At 36.2% G+C, this 18,457-nt stretch overlaps 1 protein-coding gene across 4 annotated transcripts in view; it reads left to right on the top strand.

Annotated features, from left to right (window-relative positions):
- The window catches only part of arhgef12b (Rho guanine nucleotide exchange factor (GEF) 12b), a 41,127-nt gene that overhangs the window by 15,051 nt on the left and 7,619 nt on the right, over positions 1–18,457 (top strand). For all 4 annotated transcript variants that reach the window (XR_008607072.1, XR_008607071.1, XR_008607070.1 and 1 more), the window contains 24 exons: positions 1,011–1,109; positions 1,196–1,245; positions 2,472–2,529; positions 3,277–3,488; positions 4,298–4,402; positions 4,944–5,069; positions 8,375–8,473; positions 8,558–8,668; positions 10,058–10,156; positions 10,247–10,289; positions 11,670–11,775; positions 11,853–11,990; positions 12,082–12,114; positions 13,258–13,372; positions 13,493–13,592; positions 13,691–13,906; positions 14,127–14,274; positions 15,363–15,529; positions 15,877–16,023; positions 16,220–16,305; positions 17,265–17,387; positions 17,505–17,619; positions 17,704–17,804; positions 18,249–18,326. Coding sequence is in view for 1 of the 4 variants with exons in the window: in XM_055046742.1 (XP_054902717.1) it covers positions 1,011–1,109; positions 1,196–1,245; positions 2,472–2,529; positions 3,277–3,488; positions 4,298–4,402; positions 4,944–5,069; positions 8,375–8,473; positions 8,558–8,668; positions 10,058–10,156; positions 10,247–10,289; positions 11,670–11,775; positions 11,853–11,990; positions 12,082–12,114; positions 13,258–13,372; positions 13,493–13,592; positions 13,691–13,906; positions 14,127–14,274; positions 15,363–15,529; positions 15,877–16,023; positions 16,220–16,305; positions 17,265–17,387; positions 17,505–17,619; positions 17,704–17,804; positions 18,249–18,326 (2,675 nt within the window). In the remaining 3 variants the exon portion in view is untranslated. The remainder of the gene's footprint in view (positions 1–1,010; positions 1,110–1,195; positions 1,246–2,471; positions 2,530–3,276; positions 3,489–4,297; positions 4,403–4,943; positions 5,070–8,374; positions 8,474–8,557; positions 8,669–10,057; positions 10,157–10,246; positions 10,290–11,669; positions 11,776–11,852; positions 11,991–12,081; positions 12,115–13,257; positions 13,373–13,492; positions 13,593–13,690; positions 13,907–14,126; positions 14,275–15,362; positions 15,530–15,876; positions 16,024–16,219; positions 16,306–17,264; positions 17,388–17,504; positions 17,620–17,703; positions 17,805–18,248; positions 18,327–18,457) is intronic.

The following is an 18,457-nucleotide window of genomic DNA, read 5'->3' as shown; positions in this document are numbered from 1 at the left end:
GCTTTATCTGGGGTCGGGTCGCAGGGGTAGCAGCTTCAGAAGGAAGGCTCAGGCTTACCTCTCCCCAGCCACTTCTTCTAGCTCCTCCGGGGGAATCCCAAGACGTTCCCAAGCCAGCCGAGAGACATAGTCCCTCTAGCTTGTCCTGGGTCTTCCCTGTGGTCTCCTCTCGGTGGGATGTGCTTAGAACATCCCACCAGGGAGGCGTCCAGGAGGCATCCTGACCAGATGCCCGAGCCACCTCATCTTGCTCCTCTTGATGTGAAGGAGCAGTGACTCTACTGCTGAGGGACTCAGAGTCCCTCATTTGACTCTACTCTGAGTCCCTCCTGAGGGACTCAGAGTTGGGTATTTGGGTTTTCCTAAATCAGCCATCCTGAAAAGACTCTGAGTCCCTCCTGAGGGACTCAGAGTAGAGTCAGTAGTCCCTCGAGGGACTACTGAGCTTCTCACCCTATCTCTAAGGGAGAGCCCAGACACCCCACAGAGGAAACCCATTTCAGCCACTTGTATCCGGTATCTTGTTCTTTCGGTCATGACTCAAAGCTCATGGTCATAGATCAGGGTGGGAACATAGATCGACTGGTAAATCAAGAGCTTCGCTTTTTGACTCTGCTCTCTCTTCACCACCATGGACCGGTACAGCGCCCGCTTCACGGCAGATGCTGCGCCAATTAGCCTGTCGATCTCCCGCTTCCTTCTTCCCTCATTCGTGAACAAGATCCTGAGATACTTGAACTCCTCCTCTTGGGGCCGAGCGGTTTATTCCAATCGGTAACACCAACAGACCACAGGGACAAAAAAACCCCAAAAAACAGGGATCTCAGCTACATCCAGGATAGATTTTTTAAATATATATATATATATGTATATATATATATATATATATATATATATATATATATATATATATATATATATATATATATATATATATATATATAATTTAATTTTAGAGGCTTTTGTAGCATTTGTCCCAATTTTTAATTCTTTTGTTTTAAAAATGGCAGGTCTGGTCCAGCGCTGTGTGATTATCCAAAGAGATAAAAATGGCTTTGGTCTGACAGTAAGTGGAGACAACCCTGTGTTTGTGCAGCTGGTGAAGGAAGGTAAGGCTGGAGGAGATGTAGACAAACATTATTGCAGCACATTTATAAAAGCAGCATCTCTCACTTTGCTTGTTTTTCTGATGCAGATGGAGCTGCAATGAGAGCCGGTGTCCAAACAGGAGATCGGATCATTAAGGTGGGCGTCATGCGTCACTTTAAGCCATTTTCCTTCTCTACGTTCTGAAACAGGCTTTTCGTCCCCAGCCATCATGGATGGATGATTTAGGAAAACCCAACTAAACTATTTACATTGTATGTGTGTCAAAATAGATTTCAGTCTAATAAGGCATTTCAGACAGGCAACTTATTTGAAATTTCTTAAAGTGACTTGGAACAGAATATTATTAGCTTTCAATTAGCTGAGCACTTTTTCCACTTTCAACTATTTAATGTATGCACTATAAGGTAGTACAGTTATTACTGTTGTTTTGTTTAATTTGTATTTAATTTCCTTCATTTGAATGCAGCTTATCTAAAATACTGAAATACAGTTACAAACTAGATAAATTAGCTTTAGCTTGTGTTAGTCTAGCAGTAGTGTTAGCTTAACATAAGCAACTTTTGCTTTTATTTCTTTTTATTTTGTATTTAAGCTATTTGTGTCCAAACACTTTATAGAGCCATGAACGTTTGCATGCAGTTTTTACATGACTTCCTCCTTAGAATAACTTATATTAGTAGATGAAAGATTAGCATTAACTTGGTATTAATGTTATTAGCCTGACAACTACCTTTTAATACTACCATTTTGTGCTTTTATCTTTTAATGAAATCACAAAATGTAGGTAAACTCTGTTCATATGTTGCTGTCTAAACATGGGACAATGTTTACTCTTAGTTTCATGAATTTTATTTCTTTATTTTTTCTTGACAGCAGTTGTTACTGGGCTGAAAAAACAGCCCAGTAACAACTTGTTTAAAATGGTGAAAGTAAGTAAGAAATTAGAATTAGTTCTTTCTTTAAATCTCTTGCATGTCAAACTTTTTATGAACCTACCTGAGCTCTGTTCTTCAAAACACTTTTTTATGTTCAAATCTAAATGCTGCCTCATTTGATTCAATTGTTTTGGCTAATCAAAGTCGGGAACATTTATCTTACAAAGGAAACTTTGAGTCTGGTTATTTCATTCAACATGTTGCTGAAATAATTGATTTCCACCTCAAATGATGTCACTTTGGACAAGAATGGAGAAACAAAAAAGCCTTATTGCCCCGGCATTTTTATTCCACTGTTATGCTTTATGCTAAAATCTATAGCGTGTCTTCAGTTGATATATGTGTAATTGCATCAACAATGCATCTGCATGCACACCAGAGTCAGCACTTTCAGAAATTAATTCTTAGTTTTTTCTTATTCAACAGGTTAACGGGACTTTAGTTACTCGTTCAAACCACAAAGAGGTTGTAAAGTTAATAAAATGTAAGTATAAGTCTCATATTCGTGAATTTCTTTGCATTTAAACTATAAACTTGCTAGAAATGTGGTCAAAGCAACAGTTGTGATGTGATGACTGGCTTGTGTTATCTTATGTAAACTTGATTCTATTATTATTATTCTATTATTGTCCTATTACTTCCTTTCTATGATGACCCTTTGAGAAAACGACAGAAGAGGATTAGGGCCACTGACAAAAAAAAAATAAAATTCTGGCTTTTAACTGGTTTATGCACTATTTGAGTCTTAATACTCAAATCTACCAAAACAATTTGAGACAGGCAACAAAAATAATTGACATATTCCTAAGAGTATTTAGTTATTTACTTAGATTTTGACACATATTGACTCAGAATTAGAATTCTGAGTTCAAAGTCAGAATTCCAGAACAAAAAATTCGGAAGAAAAAGTCTAACTCAGTTAGAATTTTTTTTTTTTTTTGATGCCCTAATCCCCTTCCACAGAAAAACTATTCTTAGAATAAAGTCAATCAAACAAACAGCTCTAGTTATTTCTTAGTGTGATGCTAAATATTCAGTTACCCCTGAGAAGTTCATATATATTTAAGCATGTAGGAAACCTTCAGCACGTTACAGCTATATAAACCACTTTATGTGATACGATATAGACATTGTTCATTTTAAAGGTGAACCAAGTTACAGATACTTCTACATAACCTTTAACCTTTAACTGTTAAAGGTTTGATCAGATGTTTTCCTCACTGTCTCTCAGCGGGTTCCTATGTAGCGCTAACGGTGCTGGGGAGGCCTCCAGGCCTTTCTCAAATGCCTCTGGAGGAGGCGCAGGAGCAGGAACAACATGAAGAAGTCAGCCTGCCTCTTCCTCTCTCAGCCCCCAACTCACCTGCACTGTCCGGCATGGAGCGGAGCAGCTCTTTGAGTGGGAGCCCCCAGAACCACAATAACTGCACTCTGTCTGATGGGGTAAGACCACGGACCAGATTATCCAGAAACAGTACTCAAGTTGGAATTAGTTTTATCACAATATTTGGCAGTACTATTGTGATAATGATAAACGTGAAGATAAGATCTGTTTTAGGGAACTGTATGACTGTAGCTACATTTCCATTCACCATATAATTGTGCAAATTGGAATTATAAAAATGAATTTGCTTGATGGAAACATGGCAATTTTGAAAAAAACATTTTTTGATTAAAAAAGTTTTTGCACTAGGATGAGGTGTTTTTTTGCTGCATCAAAATTAGTGTATATCATAAAACCACAAAGAAAAAACTTTTTTTCGCATCACGTCATGTGATCAACAACCAGATGTTACTGCTGGCAGAAAAGACAAGTAAGACGACAGAAATTCACTGGAGGATGAGGCCGTGGCATGTTTTTTAAATTACTTATCGCTTGAACAAACCTAGTCATGTGTGATTTTATTTTTGTTAAAATACATATTTTCCAAAAGGTTACTCAAGTAAATGTAACATAGTTACTCTCCAACTCTGCTCCAGACCTACTGCACTGCTATTACTCAATCAAGTTACTGTCACCCAACTAAACTAAAATTACAACTGAATAATATATGTAGTTGACCTATCATGAACGAAATGAAACAGAGAAAGAACAACTTCTAAAATTGTAAAAGTGGGATTGAAAAAACCCAACTGTCTGTATCTGAATAAAATAAAATAAATTCTGGAGAGAGAGAATTAATTTCAGGCAATAAATGACAACACATATTTCACATTAGTGGAAGTTGCTGCTTCACTTTGTATTATTTCAGGAAGGAGCTTCGGGGTCCAGGATTTGTGATGAAGATGAACGAGATGATGGGACTCTCCTGAAGGAACAGACCGGTGAAGAAGCGTCACCTATCAACAGCAATGCTGTAAGTACAGCTTGTAACTGGAAATAAATCAGTAACATATTGTAGTGTGTAAATATAAGCCTGTCACAATAAGCAATTAATCAATTAATGACATGATAAAGTAAAATGACCTTAATAATTTTCATTCTGAGTAGTACTTTTTGAAGGAGAATAAAATTTGAAAAATACTTTTTCTATATGTTAACGTTCTCTTTCTTGCTCTGCACTGAAGTGTTTTAGGACAAAGTTCAGAGGCACATTGGTGATTCAATCTCTGCTACAGATTTAAAGCGTGACTTTTTAAAAAGGTGCCTCAGCTGGCCAAGAACTAATGTTAGTAACAAGCTGTAGTTAAAGCCCCTCTGAAGCTTAACACTGCTTACACAAACTCCTTTATCATAAAAACCCTTTTATCACTGCATCTAAAAATAGATGCAATGGTCCTACTTAGCAATCTCTGGGGAATTTCCCAGTATTCAGCACCAGACTAAACAATCACTTGGGTTCAGCTCTGGTGCTTTTTACGTGTCGTGATACGTGTGTGTTTGTGTATGTGCTTTAGACGCACAGCACTCCCGTTCCACAGGCGTCTGGAAAAAGAGACTCGCCACTTCAGAGTCCGGACGTTAGCCGCCGAGATGACCTGAATTTCTGCTCGTCCCCTGACACTGAAGACGCTCCTGACACTGTAAGATTTACTCTCACACACATACATCACATACATACACACATTTCCCATCTCCTTCTCCATCTTGACCCAATTGTGATTTTAAAAATCAACCTTTGAAAATACATGTCCAGTATTACTGAGAGTCTTCTTAAGGCTGAGTTGCAAGGGAATTCAACAACAGTTGGAGTATTTTTATTATTTGTTTTAATTTGACAAAATTCACATTTTGCACATTTTTTATTTGGGTGTCTACTGCTTCTAAGAACGTCCCATCCGCTTTAAAAACCATCTATCTGTCTTCTGTAGTTTTTATTGGTGTCTCGAAAATTATCCATTTCAAAAACATTCCACATTTAACTTAAAAAATTAGCAGGCACTGTCTGCCACCTAGCATCCTCAACAAAGCACTGAACATTACCTAGCAACCCACGCTGAGTTCCACTTTTGGTCCGCTGGTCCTACTGCATGAGTTTACACATACACATCCAGCAGCCATCCTGATGGCTGCTGGAAAAGACAAGTATTTTGTTGTTGACTTACCATTCAGATACCACTTGCTACATTCTTGTTGTTTGTGCAGAAGCCTCCACTCCTGCTTTTCAAAATGTACGATTGTATAAATGCTCATCAGTTTGCAGCCACTTTCACTTGCAAGTGTAAATGTTGAGGTTGGAGACGTGGCCACCAGCAGCTTATTTCAGGGAATCTAAAGGTTAATACAGGATTGATTGTTTCCCAATGTAAAAATAAAAAAACTTAAATGTCATGGCCTGAGTGTTTTGTCACTCATTTCAGAAAGTGAATTTCATCTACATATAGGTTCATCACGTCTTTATTTAATATAGTTTTTATGACTGCGACTTAGAGATAATGAAAATTCAAAATTTAATGTCTCAGAAAATTCTGATATTGTGAAAAGTGGGAAGTACAACAGATATGGCTTATTAGTTTGGGTTTATCAAAAACCACTAGTAACAAAAAACTATACCTGTTTTAAAGAATATTAGCAATTAAAAAGGAAAATGTGAAAGTAATTCTTCAACCTTCTGAGTATCATTTTTAGCAGAAATTTTTTTTAACATTAATTTAGTGTTGTGCACTTTATTGAGTAATACACTTTTTTTCTGCAGTGGTACTCAAAAATAAATGAAACTTAAATGAACTTTAGATAGTTTAGTTCTTCAATTTAAACTAGGAATGTAAATTACTCACATCTACAGAAAGATGTGCAAAATGCTTTGTGGGCGTTTGAGAAAGGCAAAAGAAAGTCAGACAGAATTAGATGACTACCATTAGTACAGACTGCATATAAACATCAGGAAACTGAAAGTTCCCATAAAATCTCCAGGGAAGTACTATTTGCTTCTGCATATTTACACACTTCCTGTAAAAGCAGGACCTAGGGAGCCTACTCCCCTTCCGAAAAGCCCACAGTGTGCCCTAATTAGTCAGCTCCAGTGAAGTGATCAAACACTGCCAAGCTCCAAAAGAAACAGCAACTCTGCTCTGCAAGGCTACAGCTCAAACATCGGCAGCAACAATTAGGAGCAGAGATTAGTGGGATAAGAGTGATGCAGACTGATGCTTAATTATTTTCCTGGGTTTGCCCTGGCAACACTACATAACCACACAAAAACAGTAGTTTGGGTGGCCAGTACACATAAAGGTCTGAATGTTTATGCACTCTCCTTTCTTATTTGTCTTACAAAAAAAATTTCATAACAATAAAATATAAGGAAAATCCGAACCAAAAAATTTGTGTTGCTGAAAGTCACTCATTTTCTTAAACTGTAAACCACTGAAGATTCTGAATTTGACATGAAAGTTTTATGGAGACACTGAAACTTGTTTTACCTACTTCAAAGTGAAATAACACAAATTAGCTGAGTTTTGGTTAACAAAAACATTATAAATCCTCATGTCTTGTTCACAAGTTAGTCCCACAAAATTTACATGATTCCTGAAACTTTACATTTCTGGAAAAGTACTGTTATGTATTTTTTTGGAAAGTAACTTGCAAGCTATTGATAATATCTATCAATTAATGTCTGTATTCCTTGAATGTCACCCCAAGATTCTGAAAAGAAACCTTCAAGTTATGGGACAGTAGCTAGAATGCGACCTCAATGTTCTGGAATGTGACCTGTACATTACTTGTTAGTCCCTCTTAAATTTGATTAAAAAAAAAAACAACCTGTAAGCGCTTAAGGTTTACAGAGTGTAGTCTGTGTTTTCCAGTTACTTGTAATCCTTAGAATCCATTCATTATTACAATGACTTATAAAATAAAGTTTCGAGTCCTAGAAGGAACCCCATGTATTGTGGAAAAGTGACTAGAGGGTGACCTATTAGTTCAGAATGTAACTTGCAAGTTTAGCTCACAGACTGGACTATAATATGTACGTTCTGGAAAGTAACTTTAATGTTTTGAGAAAATAACTTGGATATAACCTGTGAATTCAGAATGTAACTAGCAAGTTCACCAAACATTCAAGTTTTTAAGTTAAAGTAAGTAAAAAAGAACCTTTTAGTTCAGAATATAACTTGCAAGTTCTATGGAGGTTCTGGAATATAACGCATAAGTTTTGGAAAGTAACTTGTAAGTTATGTGAAAAGTTCTAGGATGTAACCATTAAGTTTAGCGAGCGTTCGGTAATGTTGCTTTTAAATCATTAGTAAGTAAATAGGATAGAATATAATTGACAAATTGAGTGAACATTCTGGAATATAAGTGTGAAGTTCTGAAAAGTAACTTGTAAGTTATAGGAAAGTAACTAAGATGTAATCTGTAACACCAAAATGTAACTTGCAAGGTGAGCAAAAATTTTGGACAGGATCTTATAAGTTACGAGAAAAGAACTACTATCTGTTAGTTTAGAAAGTGCTCTTCAAATTCTGTGAATGTACTGGAAAGTCATTTATAATACCAGGGAATGTGAAATGTACAGTAAGTAACCTGTCAGGAGAAAAACAACATTTGTGGTAAATTCCAGAAATAGAACCATGTACCCGACCTCTCTAGAGTTACAATTGGGCTCAAAATCAAAACCTTGAAGTTCTTTGTAAGTTTGATGAGAGTAACCTGTAAGATCAATGGATGAATTTTCAGGTTCCATGAAATTGTTGGAAAGTTACCACTGTATTTCAGAAAGTGAGTGACCTACAATAATCAGAAAAAAGCTGTGGAGAGTTACCTACAAATTCCACAAAGAAACCTTTAAGTTGTGGTATGACACAAACTACTTCTGCCTATTTTTTTTATTTTTTTTTTGTTTGTGTTTACAATCTTTAACCCAGTATTTCTTCTTGAATGTGTCAATTAGGACTGCAGTCCTCATTCTTCTGTGGCAAGCCCTCCATACACCCTAAACCCCCAGATAATCGGAGCGGAGGACGACTACTTTGACTATCAACAAGAACAGGTAAAGTTTTAACAACCTGTTTTTAATTTTCACAGAAAAATGAACCACATCATGCTTATGTGATGAACATATTACTGTCCTCAGATTAACGGCGAGTGCAGCTGTTTTCAGAGTATTGACCTGCTTAAGTCTCGACCGGCTCATCTGGCTGTCTTCCTCCATCATGTGGTGTCCCAGTTCGAGGCTGCTCCTCTGGTACGTTCATAAACACAGATCACTGCCTTACCTATTATTTGTGTGCAGTTGTTTGCTCAGAACATTGACAATAATGTCAATAATTGATTAGAAAATTAAGGCATAAAGAGACACAACTTTAAATGGTAATTCATCTGACAAGTGTATGATTTAGAAAAACTTTTCTTAAGAATAAACTAATAATTTTCCAAATGCCAACAAATTTCAGAACTTTAAACTTTAACTTCTCAAAGCCTTTCTGAAATGCAAAGTAAGAGAAATTATAATGTCAATTCCCTGTTGCTTCTTGAATATCTTGTATTATTTCCCAAATGCCTACCAAGGAACTTGATGAAGAATTTGCAATGTTTGTTTGTAAATGTTTAAGTTTCCTTCCATATGTTGATCATCCAAAGGGGCAACAAATCAATAAACTAGATAAGTAAATATATGAATATATGTGATAATTTAATAAGACTATAAATACACACTTTGCACAGTAGATTAAGAATACTCAACAAGTAATCAATTTGTTAAATACATAAGTAAATGTGAAAAAAAGATCTACATTTGTCTTCACTGCACATCAAAGTCTTTTGTAGATATATATTTGTAATTTTTTAATATAATAATTTTAATTTATTTATTGATATTATTATCATAATTTTATAAAACTGTGTTGCAGAATATTATGAGTTTCTGTCAGCCGAACCGGGTCTAGCACTGATTTTTACAAGGTGATTGGTTTGCAGGTAAACCTGCTGAAGGATTAGCTCAATCATGTGACAGTTTGAATATAGCACCATGAATGAAAAATGATTACATAAATGCCTTAGTAATCATGTATAAGTTGTGTGACTAAACGATTTCACTGTTTGTAATATTTGTTTATATACATATGTATCGTCTTGGGTCTCCATAATTAACGGAAAACATTTTTAAAAGTATTGTGGGGCATGACTTTGTGATGCTTAAACATAAAGAGGTGCGCATAATATAACCAAATCTTCCAAAAATAACAACCTGAAGGCATTTTAAATTGAAATTGAAATAACAAATTGTCAAAATTGAAACATTTCCTGAACACAGAAAATTTGTTTGTTTGGTGGAATCTGGAAATCTGACCTATTGTGATGATTTTCATGGACTGTTCAGTTTAATGTGTGGATTACATCTTTTAAACTCCAGGGTTTACTGTTGGAAAACAAAATCCGGTTTGACAAATTAAACAGAGATATTGAAAAAACAAAAATTTTCTTATAAAAGTAAGTGTACCGTATATAAAGCCTTCTGGGAGACCATTATTAATGGAGAAAGGCTGTTTCCTGACCACATAATGTGTTTTTTGTTTTAATTGAGGCTGGAAAGTGGGATAAATTAAAACTCACGCAGTGTTTTCTTCCCTGTCAGCTTTGTTATCTCTATGCAGAAATGCACAAACAAACCAGCTCCAAGGAGAGTCGACGCCTGTTTATGGAGTTCCACTCCCTCTTCTTAGATAGAACAGCAGTAAGTTTAATCTCTGTTCTCCTTTTTTCTATGTTATTTCTCTGGTTTGTTGACATAATTCTTGCTCATTTACATTTTTGTCTTTTCCAGAATCTAAAAGTACCAGTTCCTGACACAATAGCAGCAGAATTAGGTAAGGGAACCAAACATTGATATAATGCATATTAAAGAATATCTAATGTTTAAACTGTTAAAATAGGCAGATATTAGAAAAATCAGCACATTAAATCGAGGCCAAAGATGACACATTTTTTTTACAGCTACATAATTCAAGTCCTTATAAGCTTTTTTGTGATTGTTTTGCAATCAAAATCACTGTTTTTGTGGAGCTACTTTAGAAATATTTTTTACTCATTAAACCTCTTCCAAAATCTACTTACAGAAGAAAAAATATGAGAAAATAACAAGCAGACAGACATTTTTAAAGAACTTCAATAGGTCACTTTACGTTACGATCAGACTATAACTTTACACCAAGTCGGGCAGAGGCAGCAGTGTAGTAGAAGTAAGAAATACTGCCTCCTGCAGGTGGGAGTTAGCTGACAATAAAAATACACCAGTGTGTAGATAAAAACACTCAGTGTTTTCATCATTTTTGTGGAAAATTTGCAATAAATATCAAAATTATCGATTTGTGAAGAAAACTGTGTGGATCTGTTGATTTTTGCATTAATTTTTGTGATCTCACAATTGCAATAAACTGGAATATTTGTAATTTCCTCCTTGGTAAATCATAAATCCACTTTTTGGAGTTTAGAGGAGACATATGATGCTTCCTTGAACAGGTTAAGGTAAGTATATGTGCTACACAAAACATGCTTATTACAGTTTTCTTGCAGAAAATTATTCTTAGATAATGAGATTTGAGTCTGCTCAGTTCTGCTTATTTTGAGCTCTTTTCAGAAAGAGCTGTTTTAGGGCATCTTGTCACTTTAAATCCAAGTAAGTAGCTTCTGACCGTACCCCCAGCTCAACAGTTACACTCACTCCTGAGAATTCCTTCAACAGATGTGTAATTATACAATCATACATCTTGGAAAAGCAGAACTGGTGCCTCCTGCACGACACACAAGAATGCAGCAAGTGGTTTCTGGATGGCAAGTCAACAATTAAACACTTGTTTTTTTTCCAGCAGCCATTATACAACATATACAGCTGTAAAAACAACTGACCAAACATACTGCAGCTCAGCTTGTGTTACTAGTTAATGGGGCTGGACTTGGGTTGCAAAGTGACAATTCAAAACATAAACTTAATGCCAAAAAACAGTTGGGTGTTTTTTTTAAAGCTTTGGTTATTTTTTAGAAGAAGTGGAATCCAAAACAAAAGTACCAAAATGTACAAAAATTTAATTTTTCATAATATTTGATTAAATATGCTGCCTCCCTAATGGACGAGTGCATTTTCTTCCCAAAAGTTTTATTAAATGTTCTAACCTCATCAGTTCTTTCTGTGAAAGTACAACCTAACTGATGTGACTGTTGACGGTTCTTGTTGGTTGTTTGTGTTTTAGAGAAGCGACGGCTGGAGCTGATCCCAGAGGATCTGTGTAAACAATACACTCAGGTGTTACAAGACTCTCTTCTGACAGATCTCCTCAAGAACCTGGAGGACTTCAGGTAACATCCACGGGAGAAATGGAAAGGTTTCCCTCAGCGATACAGAAGGAGTTAAACCGATGGTCTTTGCGCTGCAGACAGAAGCGCAGCATGGGTCTGACCCTGGCTGAAGACGAGCTGTCTAAGCTGGACTGGGAGCGGGGGAAAGACCAGCTGGCGATGGAGAAGGAATGCGCCTGTGCAGAACACATCCTCGCCAAGATTGAGGATATCCTGTGAGTGTCTGAGTGCAAACTCTATAAAAAAACACTCATTTATCCTCAGATGTTAATGTGTGCGTGCGTGTGTGTGTGTGTGGTGTTGCAGGCCGACGACTCAAGCCTCCGAAGAGGAGAAGTGGTGAGAACAGGGACTTTTTCTTTTCATGCATCATTAGTCAGCTGCTGGGCAGTCAGATAAATCTCGTTTTTGCGAAGTATCTTAGTTTCTGTTCTGCTTTTTCATTTCTAATTGAAGCGCTACAAACTTTATCTTGTTATGTATGACATGCCTGTTTATAAATACCTGTGCTGCATTTGTAGATATTTGTCTATAGTACTGTGCAGAAGCACTTTTAATTCTAACTAAATTGTTGCAGAAGAAAAATGAAAAGAAATGAGTGTTTTATTGGAAGTTATTTAGATTTCTTCAGTTTTTTATCACACTGAAATGCTTGAGATAAACAAAAATATTTCAATATTACACAAATTATCTGAATTAACAGAAATCAATGGTTTTTAATGAGGGCTATCATGTAAAATGAACTAATTTTTAGCTTTGCATTATTATATAAGGTTATTCCCTCGTCAAAAAATGTATCTGGAATGCAACCTTTCCGGGGTTGCAAGCGCTTGCTCTCACAAAATGCTGCCTATTTACACAAAGATTCTCCTCAGACCTGCAGTCTGTAGCGAAGCTTCTGCCTCACAGACCGTTACTCCCACACTCAGCTCCTCCAGACTAGTGGCAGCAGCAATTTGCTAACACCTGGTGGAATGTTTGTTCCCTCTATCCCTTGCTCTACTGTTCTGTCTCTTGCTTTTTCCTCCGCTTTTTCTTTCTGCAGAAGAAAAAGCAGTCTCTACAGTCACATTGCAGCTACAACAGTCACAGAATTAGGTGACTAGGGATATTAAAAAACTGGACCATTTTTTGGTCTTTTTTTATAGTTACTATATAGTTATGGTTTTTTTTTAACATAAAATAAAATTTTAGACATTTTGAGCTTCTAGTCATATGTTTTTGGACCCTACTATCAGAAAAACAACTTGCGCTATAAAACAAGAATTAAATAAATGTGTTTTTCTTGGTTTTTGATTAAAACATAATTTCATAAACTTAGAAAACAAGGCTCTGTATTTACTCTGCTTATCTTTGATGATTTGAAACATTTAAGTGTCAAAACAGTAAAAACAGTATTTAAGAATACAATTATTTTTTTTCACAGCACTTGATATTCGTATATTACCTAATATTGTGTTTTTTTTAATCTAATTTGTGCAGCCAAGCTATGCAGTATGTGATTCTGACCTACATGAAGCATCTTGGGGTGAAAGTGAAGGAGCCTCGCGGTCTTGAACAAAAGCGTGCACGCATCACCTTCCTGCCCAAGATTAAAGTACAGCCTCCTCATTCTCATAATTTTCACTGATTCAGTGAACAAAGTAAATTCACCATTTCATTCAACAGTCTTATGATCGTACGCTTATTTATTTATTTTTTATTGTTTTGCACATAGAGAGGAAGCAAACCTGAAAAAGATGGTGATTGGAAGAAGCCTCGGTTTCCCAACATCCTTGTTCATCCTCGACGTGTAAGCAGAGTGGACTCCACTTTGGGTAGGGAAAAACTTTTTTACTGGTCTCATTAACTGTAATTATTAATATGTACAAAAATGCTGCAATTCTACTTGTTTGCATGTGTCGTCTCTGTGCAGTGGCTAAGTCTGTGGAGCTCAATAAGCAGCGCTCTCCAAAGTTCTCTCAGCCGGCCTTCGTCATTCCTGAACCAGCCGACCATCCTGCCTCGAACCCTGGACGCAGCCGAGCCAATCAGCTCAGCCAGGGGTCAGACACCAGCACACAGTCCACCATCTCTGCCGCCTCCCTGGGTCCCAGCTCCGCCGACTCGACTGGACAAGAAACAGACTCTAGTAAGATTTCCCTACTTCTTGTTCATTTGCAGGTTTGAGAAATCTTGTAATTTTCTGAGTTACAGAAGATTACAGCAGTTGCATCAATGCTAAAGTTAATGTTACCTGGTTAATGAAAAACTGTGATATTATTTAATAAAACAGAAGCTCACAACCCAATCCATGGACCACATGGTTTTTATGCTTTTTATATATTTTTTTTTTGGCCTTTTCCATGCAGGTGTCTCTCCATTATACGTCCAGTCGAGACTCAGTGATGGCCTGCAGGCTGCAGAACACCAGGATAGCGTCTCTAGTCCAATCAGCACTCAGTTTGACTTCAGCCCATCCAACCTTGATCATCGAGAGGACGACCAGGATGCCTTCAGGTAAGTTTTTCGCTTCGCAGTCTTCAATAGATGAGACTTGCAGTAGCTCTATTGGTAACATGTATTCCTATGAACCTAGGAAAAAGTTGACAATATTTGATTACACCTGGAAGGAAACTTTCGAATATTATTTTAAAAGTGATCTATCATGCTTCCTTGAGCAGATTATGACTATACAAAACATGTTCATTAAATTTTTTGCACAAAATCAATTTTAGTAAATGAAATTAGAATCTGTTCAGTTCTGTTTGTTCATTCTGAGCGCCTTTCAGAATGAACTGTTTTAGGGCTCTGTTTGTACTCACATGAAAATGGCTGCAAACAGATAGGCACTTACAACTATACATCTTTGAAAAGCGTTACACCGTGTTCCAAATTATTATGCAAGTTATATTTTCTCAGATTTTCTTAAATGGTCAATGCAAATGGTCAGTATAATTTTCAAGTCATGAACTATTACAGTATAAATCAAATTTTACTGAACAAAGCTCCGCATGAGAACAGTATTCTTTTCAAAAATAAAAAAACTCAAAATGCACTGTTCCAAATTATTATGCACAGCGGATTTTCTAAACATTTTATGGATAATAAAGGTCTGCAACTGGTCATTCTTTGAATGTGCAGCATCAAGTGGTCACGTACTAAAATCAAAGCTATTTTAATCAGAAACACCTTAACTGGCTGAGTTATATGTTAACATAGAAACCCTTCTTTGATGTAACCTGCACAATTCTTGCATCCATTGAGTTTGTGGAAAGTTTCTGCTTGAATTTCTAGCAAGATGTCAGAAAACTTTCCCAGAGCTGCTGTTTTGATATGAACTGCATTCCACCCTCAGATCTTTTGTTTGAGGAAACTATTTAAAAAAAAGAATTTAATTATTTGTTCATTTGCATCTTTTAATGTATTTTTAATTTTGCATAATACAAGCTTGAAATGAAACATCTGTAGCACCTTTTTCTCCGTTTAGTCGTCAGAATAATCAATCGAATAACTATAATAATCATTCGCTGCAGTCCTGAAATATTTTTGTCAGCTAATGTTTTCTTCTTGTAAAGTGTTCTATAATAGTTTCTGTCTGGTAACAGGATGGAAATTCAGCCCACAGTGGGTTCAGCTGACTTTCAGAGCGAGGATGACCAGGCAGGAGAGGTGGAGAGAGAGGAAGATCCTCTGAACTGGCAGAAACTCGTCCCTCAAGGCGTCTTGGCAGGTCTCACTTCAAAGGAGATCAAACGGCAGGAAGTCATCAATGGTGAGGCAACAGCACCATAAAGCATCATTAACATTAGAATTAGGCAATGTTAGTAAGTTTTTTTTAACATATCGGCATCAGTAAAACCAGACCAATATTAAAAACTGATGTTTATTTCCACCTTGTTGCTGTTGTGTTTCTACAGGGGGTTTGTTTTTTCACAAAATGGTCATAAACAAAACTGCATTTAGCTTGAAAACAGATGGGAAGTAGACAAACTTATTTACTCCCACTTCCTATTCATACTGTGTCCACATGTTCATATTGGTGCATCTCTAATACTGAACCATCCGAAATGCATCGTGTTCATTTCCAAACCTGACTGAGTTCATGCCGCCATCTTTTAGAGCTGTTCATCACTGAGCGCGCTCACCTGCGTAAGCTGCGGGTGCTGGACGATGTCTTCTGCCAGAGACTGAGCAGACACGGCATCCTCCCACCTGACGTCATAAAGCACATCTTCACTAACCTGGAGGAAATCATTCAACTGCATGGTAATGTCACTGTATTGCATTAGAGGCTTCCTGGTGACAGACGGCTCAATTCAACAACTTTACTTGCTAAGAAACATTCAAAACCTTTACAAAGTCCAGTTGTTACAGCCAAATTTGACCACGTATTGTGCAGTTTGTGTATTTCCTGCTGATAAAGATGTTACCAGTAACAATGAGGTCTCACACTGTTTGATAGTTTCAATAACAGAGCAAATGACCGCCATCAGGAAGAGGAGTGAGACCTCTGTGATTGGTCAGATTGGAGATGATCTCCTGGCCTGGGTAAGACTCTTTCTATCAAAAACAAAGAGTCCCACTCTATTTTCAGAGTGCTTTCTGTGTAAAATGCGCAGAAATCTCAGACACTGCATATTACCACAAAATCCTAACTTGAGCTTTGAATTTGTTTAGATTTTACTAGAACATATTTTCTAATAATTCACATTATCACAGTAATACTTTTTACTTTCCTGGTCTTTTGAAAACCTTTTCAAAGACAACTAGTAATAATTAGAATTTACTATAAATACTAGGAATGTAGCAGTACATAAAATTCATATTCGGTTCAGCCCATTTGGTTCAGACCAAACAAATAAAGTGCTGTTTCACACCTGAACACATATAGAATATTCACCCAGCTGGTAAACGTGACTTTTTTTTTTTTTTTCCAAAAACAAAAAAACAAAACAAAACAGAAAACAACAGAATATCATATTTGTGCCTTTTCCATATGTGGAATTAAATCTGATACATTTTGGATAATTTTCCAAATTTTATCAGACTTTTATGTCATTTGTGTGAGATGTGAGTCATAGTTCTGCTCCAGAAAAAGCCAGACGGATAATAAATAGATTTTTAAACACAAAAACGAAGAATATTGTGCACTAGTTTTATTAATGCACAATATAGTTTTTTCTGATTAATAATTGTTTTTATTCATTTCTGTTTTTTTCTTTAATTTCAGTTCAACCTCACTGGAAACATTGTATAAGTTTAGAACAGTAGCATCTAGAAAGCATCCTTTCATTTCTTAAAAAGTGACTTCAGTAGACATAGTTGATTGATTGAAAAAAGTAACATCAAACTCAAACAGTAACATCAAACTCCATGAAAGTAACTTTGACCTACTTTATTTTTTTTCAGTTTCAGTTGAAACATTTAAGATTCCCATGAAAAAATGATGGTATTTTGTGTCATGAAATGCAGCAACATTAAATGATTTGAATATAAATGTGCTTTAGTTCAGCGAGGAAGAGGAGAAAATAAAGAGAGCCATAGGAATGTTCTGCAGCAACCAGCCGTCTGCGCTGGAGCTCATCAAGACCAGGCAGAAAAAAGACCAGAGGTTCAACCTATTCATGCAGGTCAGTACCACATCATCACCACAGTGGTTTCCTTGGATGCTGGGTTTATTTCTGATTAAACAAAATATTATTCTATCAATTTTTTAAAAGATATTTTTACCAATCTTGGATTTTCAGGAAGCTGAGAGCAACCGCTTGTGTCGCAGGCTGCAGCTAAAAGACATCATCCCTGTAGAAATGCAAAGAATGACAAAGTACCCGCTCCTACTGGACAATATTGCCAAATACTCTGGTATAAATGATTACATATATATTCTAAAAGGGGAACTTGAACTTTTTGGTTCTTTCTTTGCAGTTATTTTGTCTGTTTTCACAGAGGATGGTGAAGAGAGGGAAAAGGTGAAGAAAGCTGGAGAATGCTGCAAGAAGATCCTGAACCACGTCAACCAGGCCGTGAAAGAGGCTGAAAACAAACAGGTTAACACATCAGAATATTCATGAAACATTTTCATTAATCAGCAGGGGTTTTAATCTATTTGTCATTCATCACCGTTTTCAAAGTAGAAGTCATATCTTCACATTAATTAAACTATGTGGTTAATATGGGTTTCATTGAATCACTTCTTTCTTTTACTTTACTTGTACTGGTTGGGTGTTATTTGTGCTTCGTAGTCATTTCATCCCAGATTAACTTCATTTATGTTTCTCTAATTGTTTCACATTAATAAGAAAAATACATATGTACATTTTTTAAGACAAAATATATACAAGGAAGTAATTAAATGAAAGATGAAAAGAAAATATCATGATTTAATTTGAAGAAAATACAATAAATAATAATAAAAAAAACTGTCCCACGATTTGGCAAAAATAAATTTGATTTACTAGTGTAACTTAATGAGTTCTGTTTTGTCTCAACAGAGACTCGTGGAGTATCAGCGAAGACTTGACGTCTCATCTCTGAAACAAAGTGAAAACCCCATGATCCTGGAGCTCAGGGTGAGAAACGATTGCTGGATGAAAAAAGGTCCAAACATTGATGGATTTTAGTCATAAGACTATTTTTGTTGTTTTTACTCCAAAACAGGCCTGTTTTATATCATCAGTCTCCATTTACTTTTGAAGTTCCA

Source organism: Poeciliopsis prolifica, unplaced genomic scaffold (assembly GCF_027474105.1).
Source record: "Poeciliopsis prolifica strain line A6 unplaced genomic scaffold, Auburn_PproV2 SCAFFOLD024, whole genome shotgun sequence".
NCBI classification, from domain to species: Eukaryota; Metazoa; Chordata; class Actinopteri; order Cyprinodontiformes; family Poeciliidae; genus Poeciliopsis; species Poeciliopsis prolifica.
The sequence above is the reverse complement of the archived record's forward strand: the minus strand, read 5'-3'. Positions and strand labels throughout refer to the sequence as shown.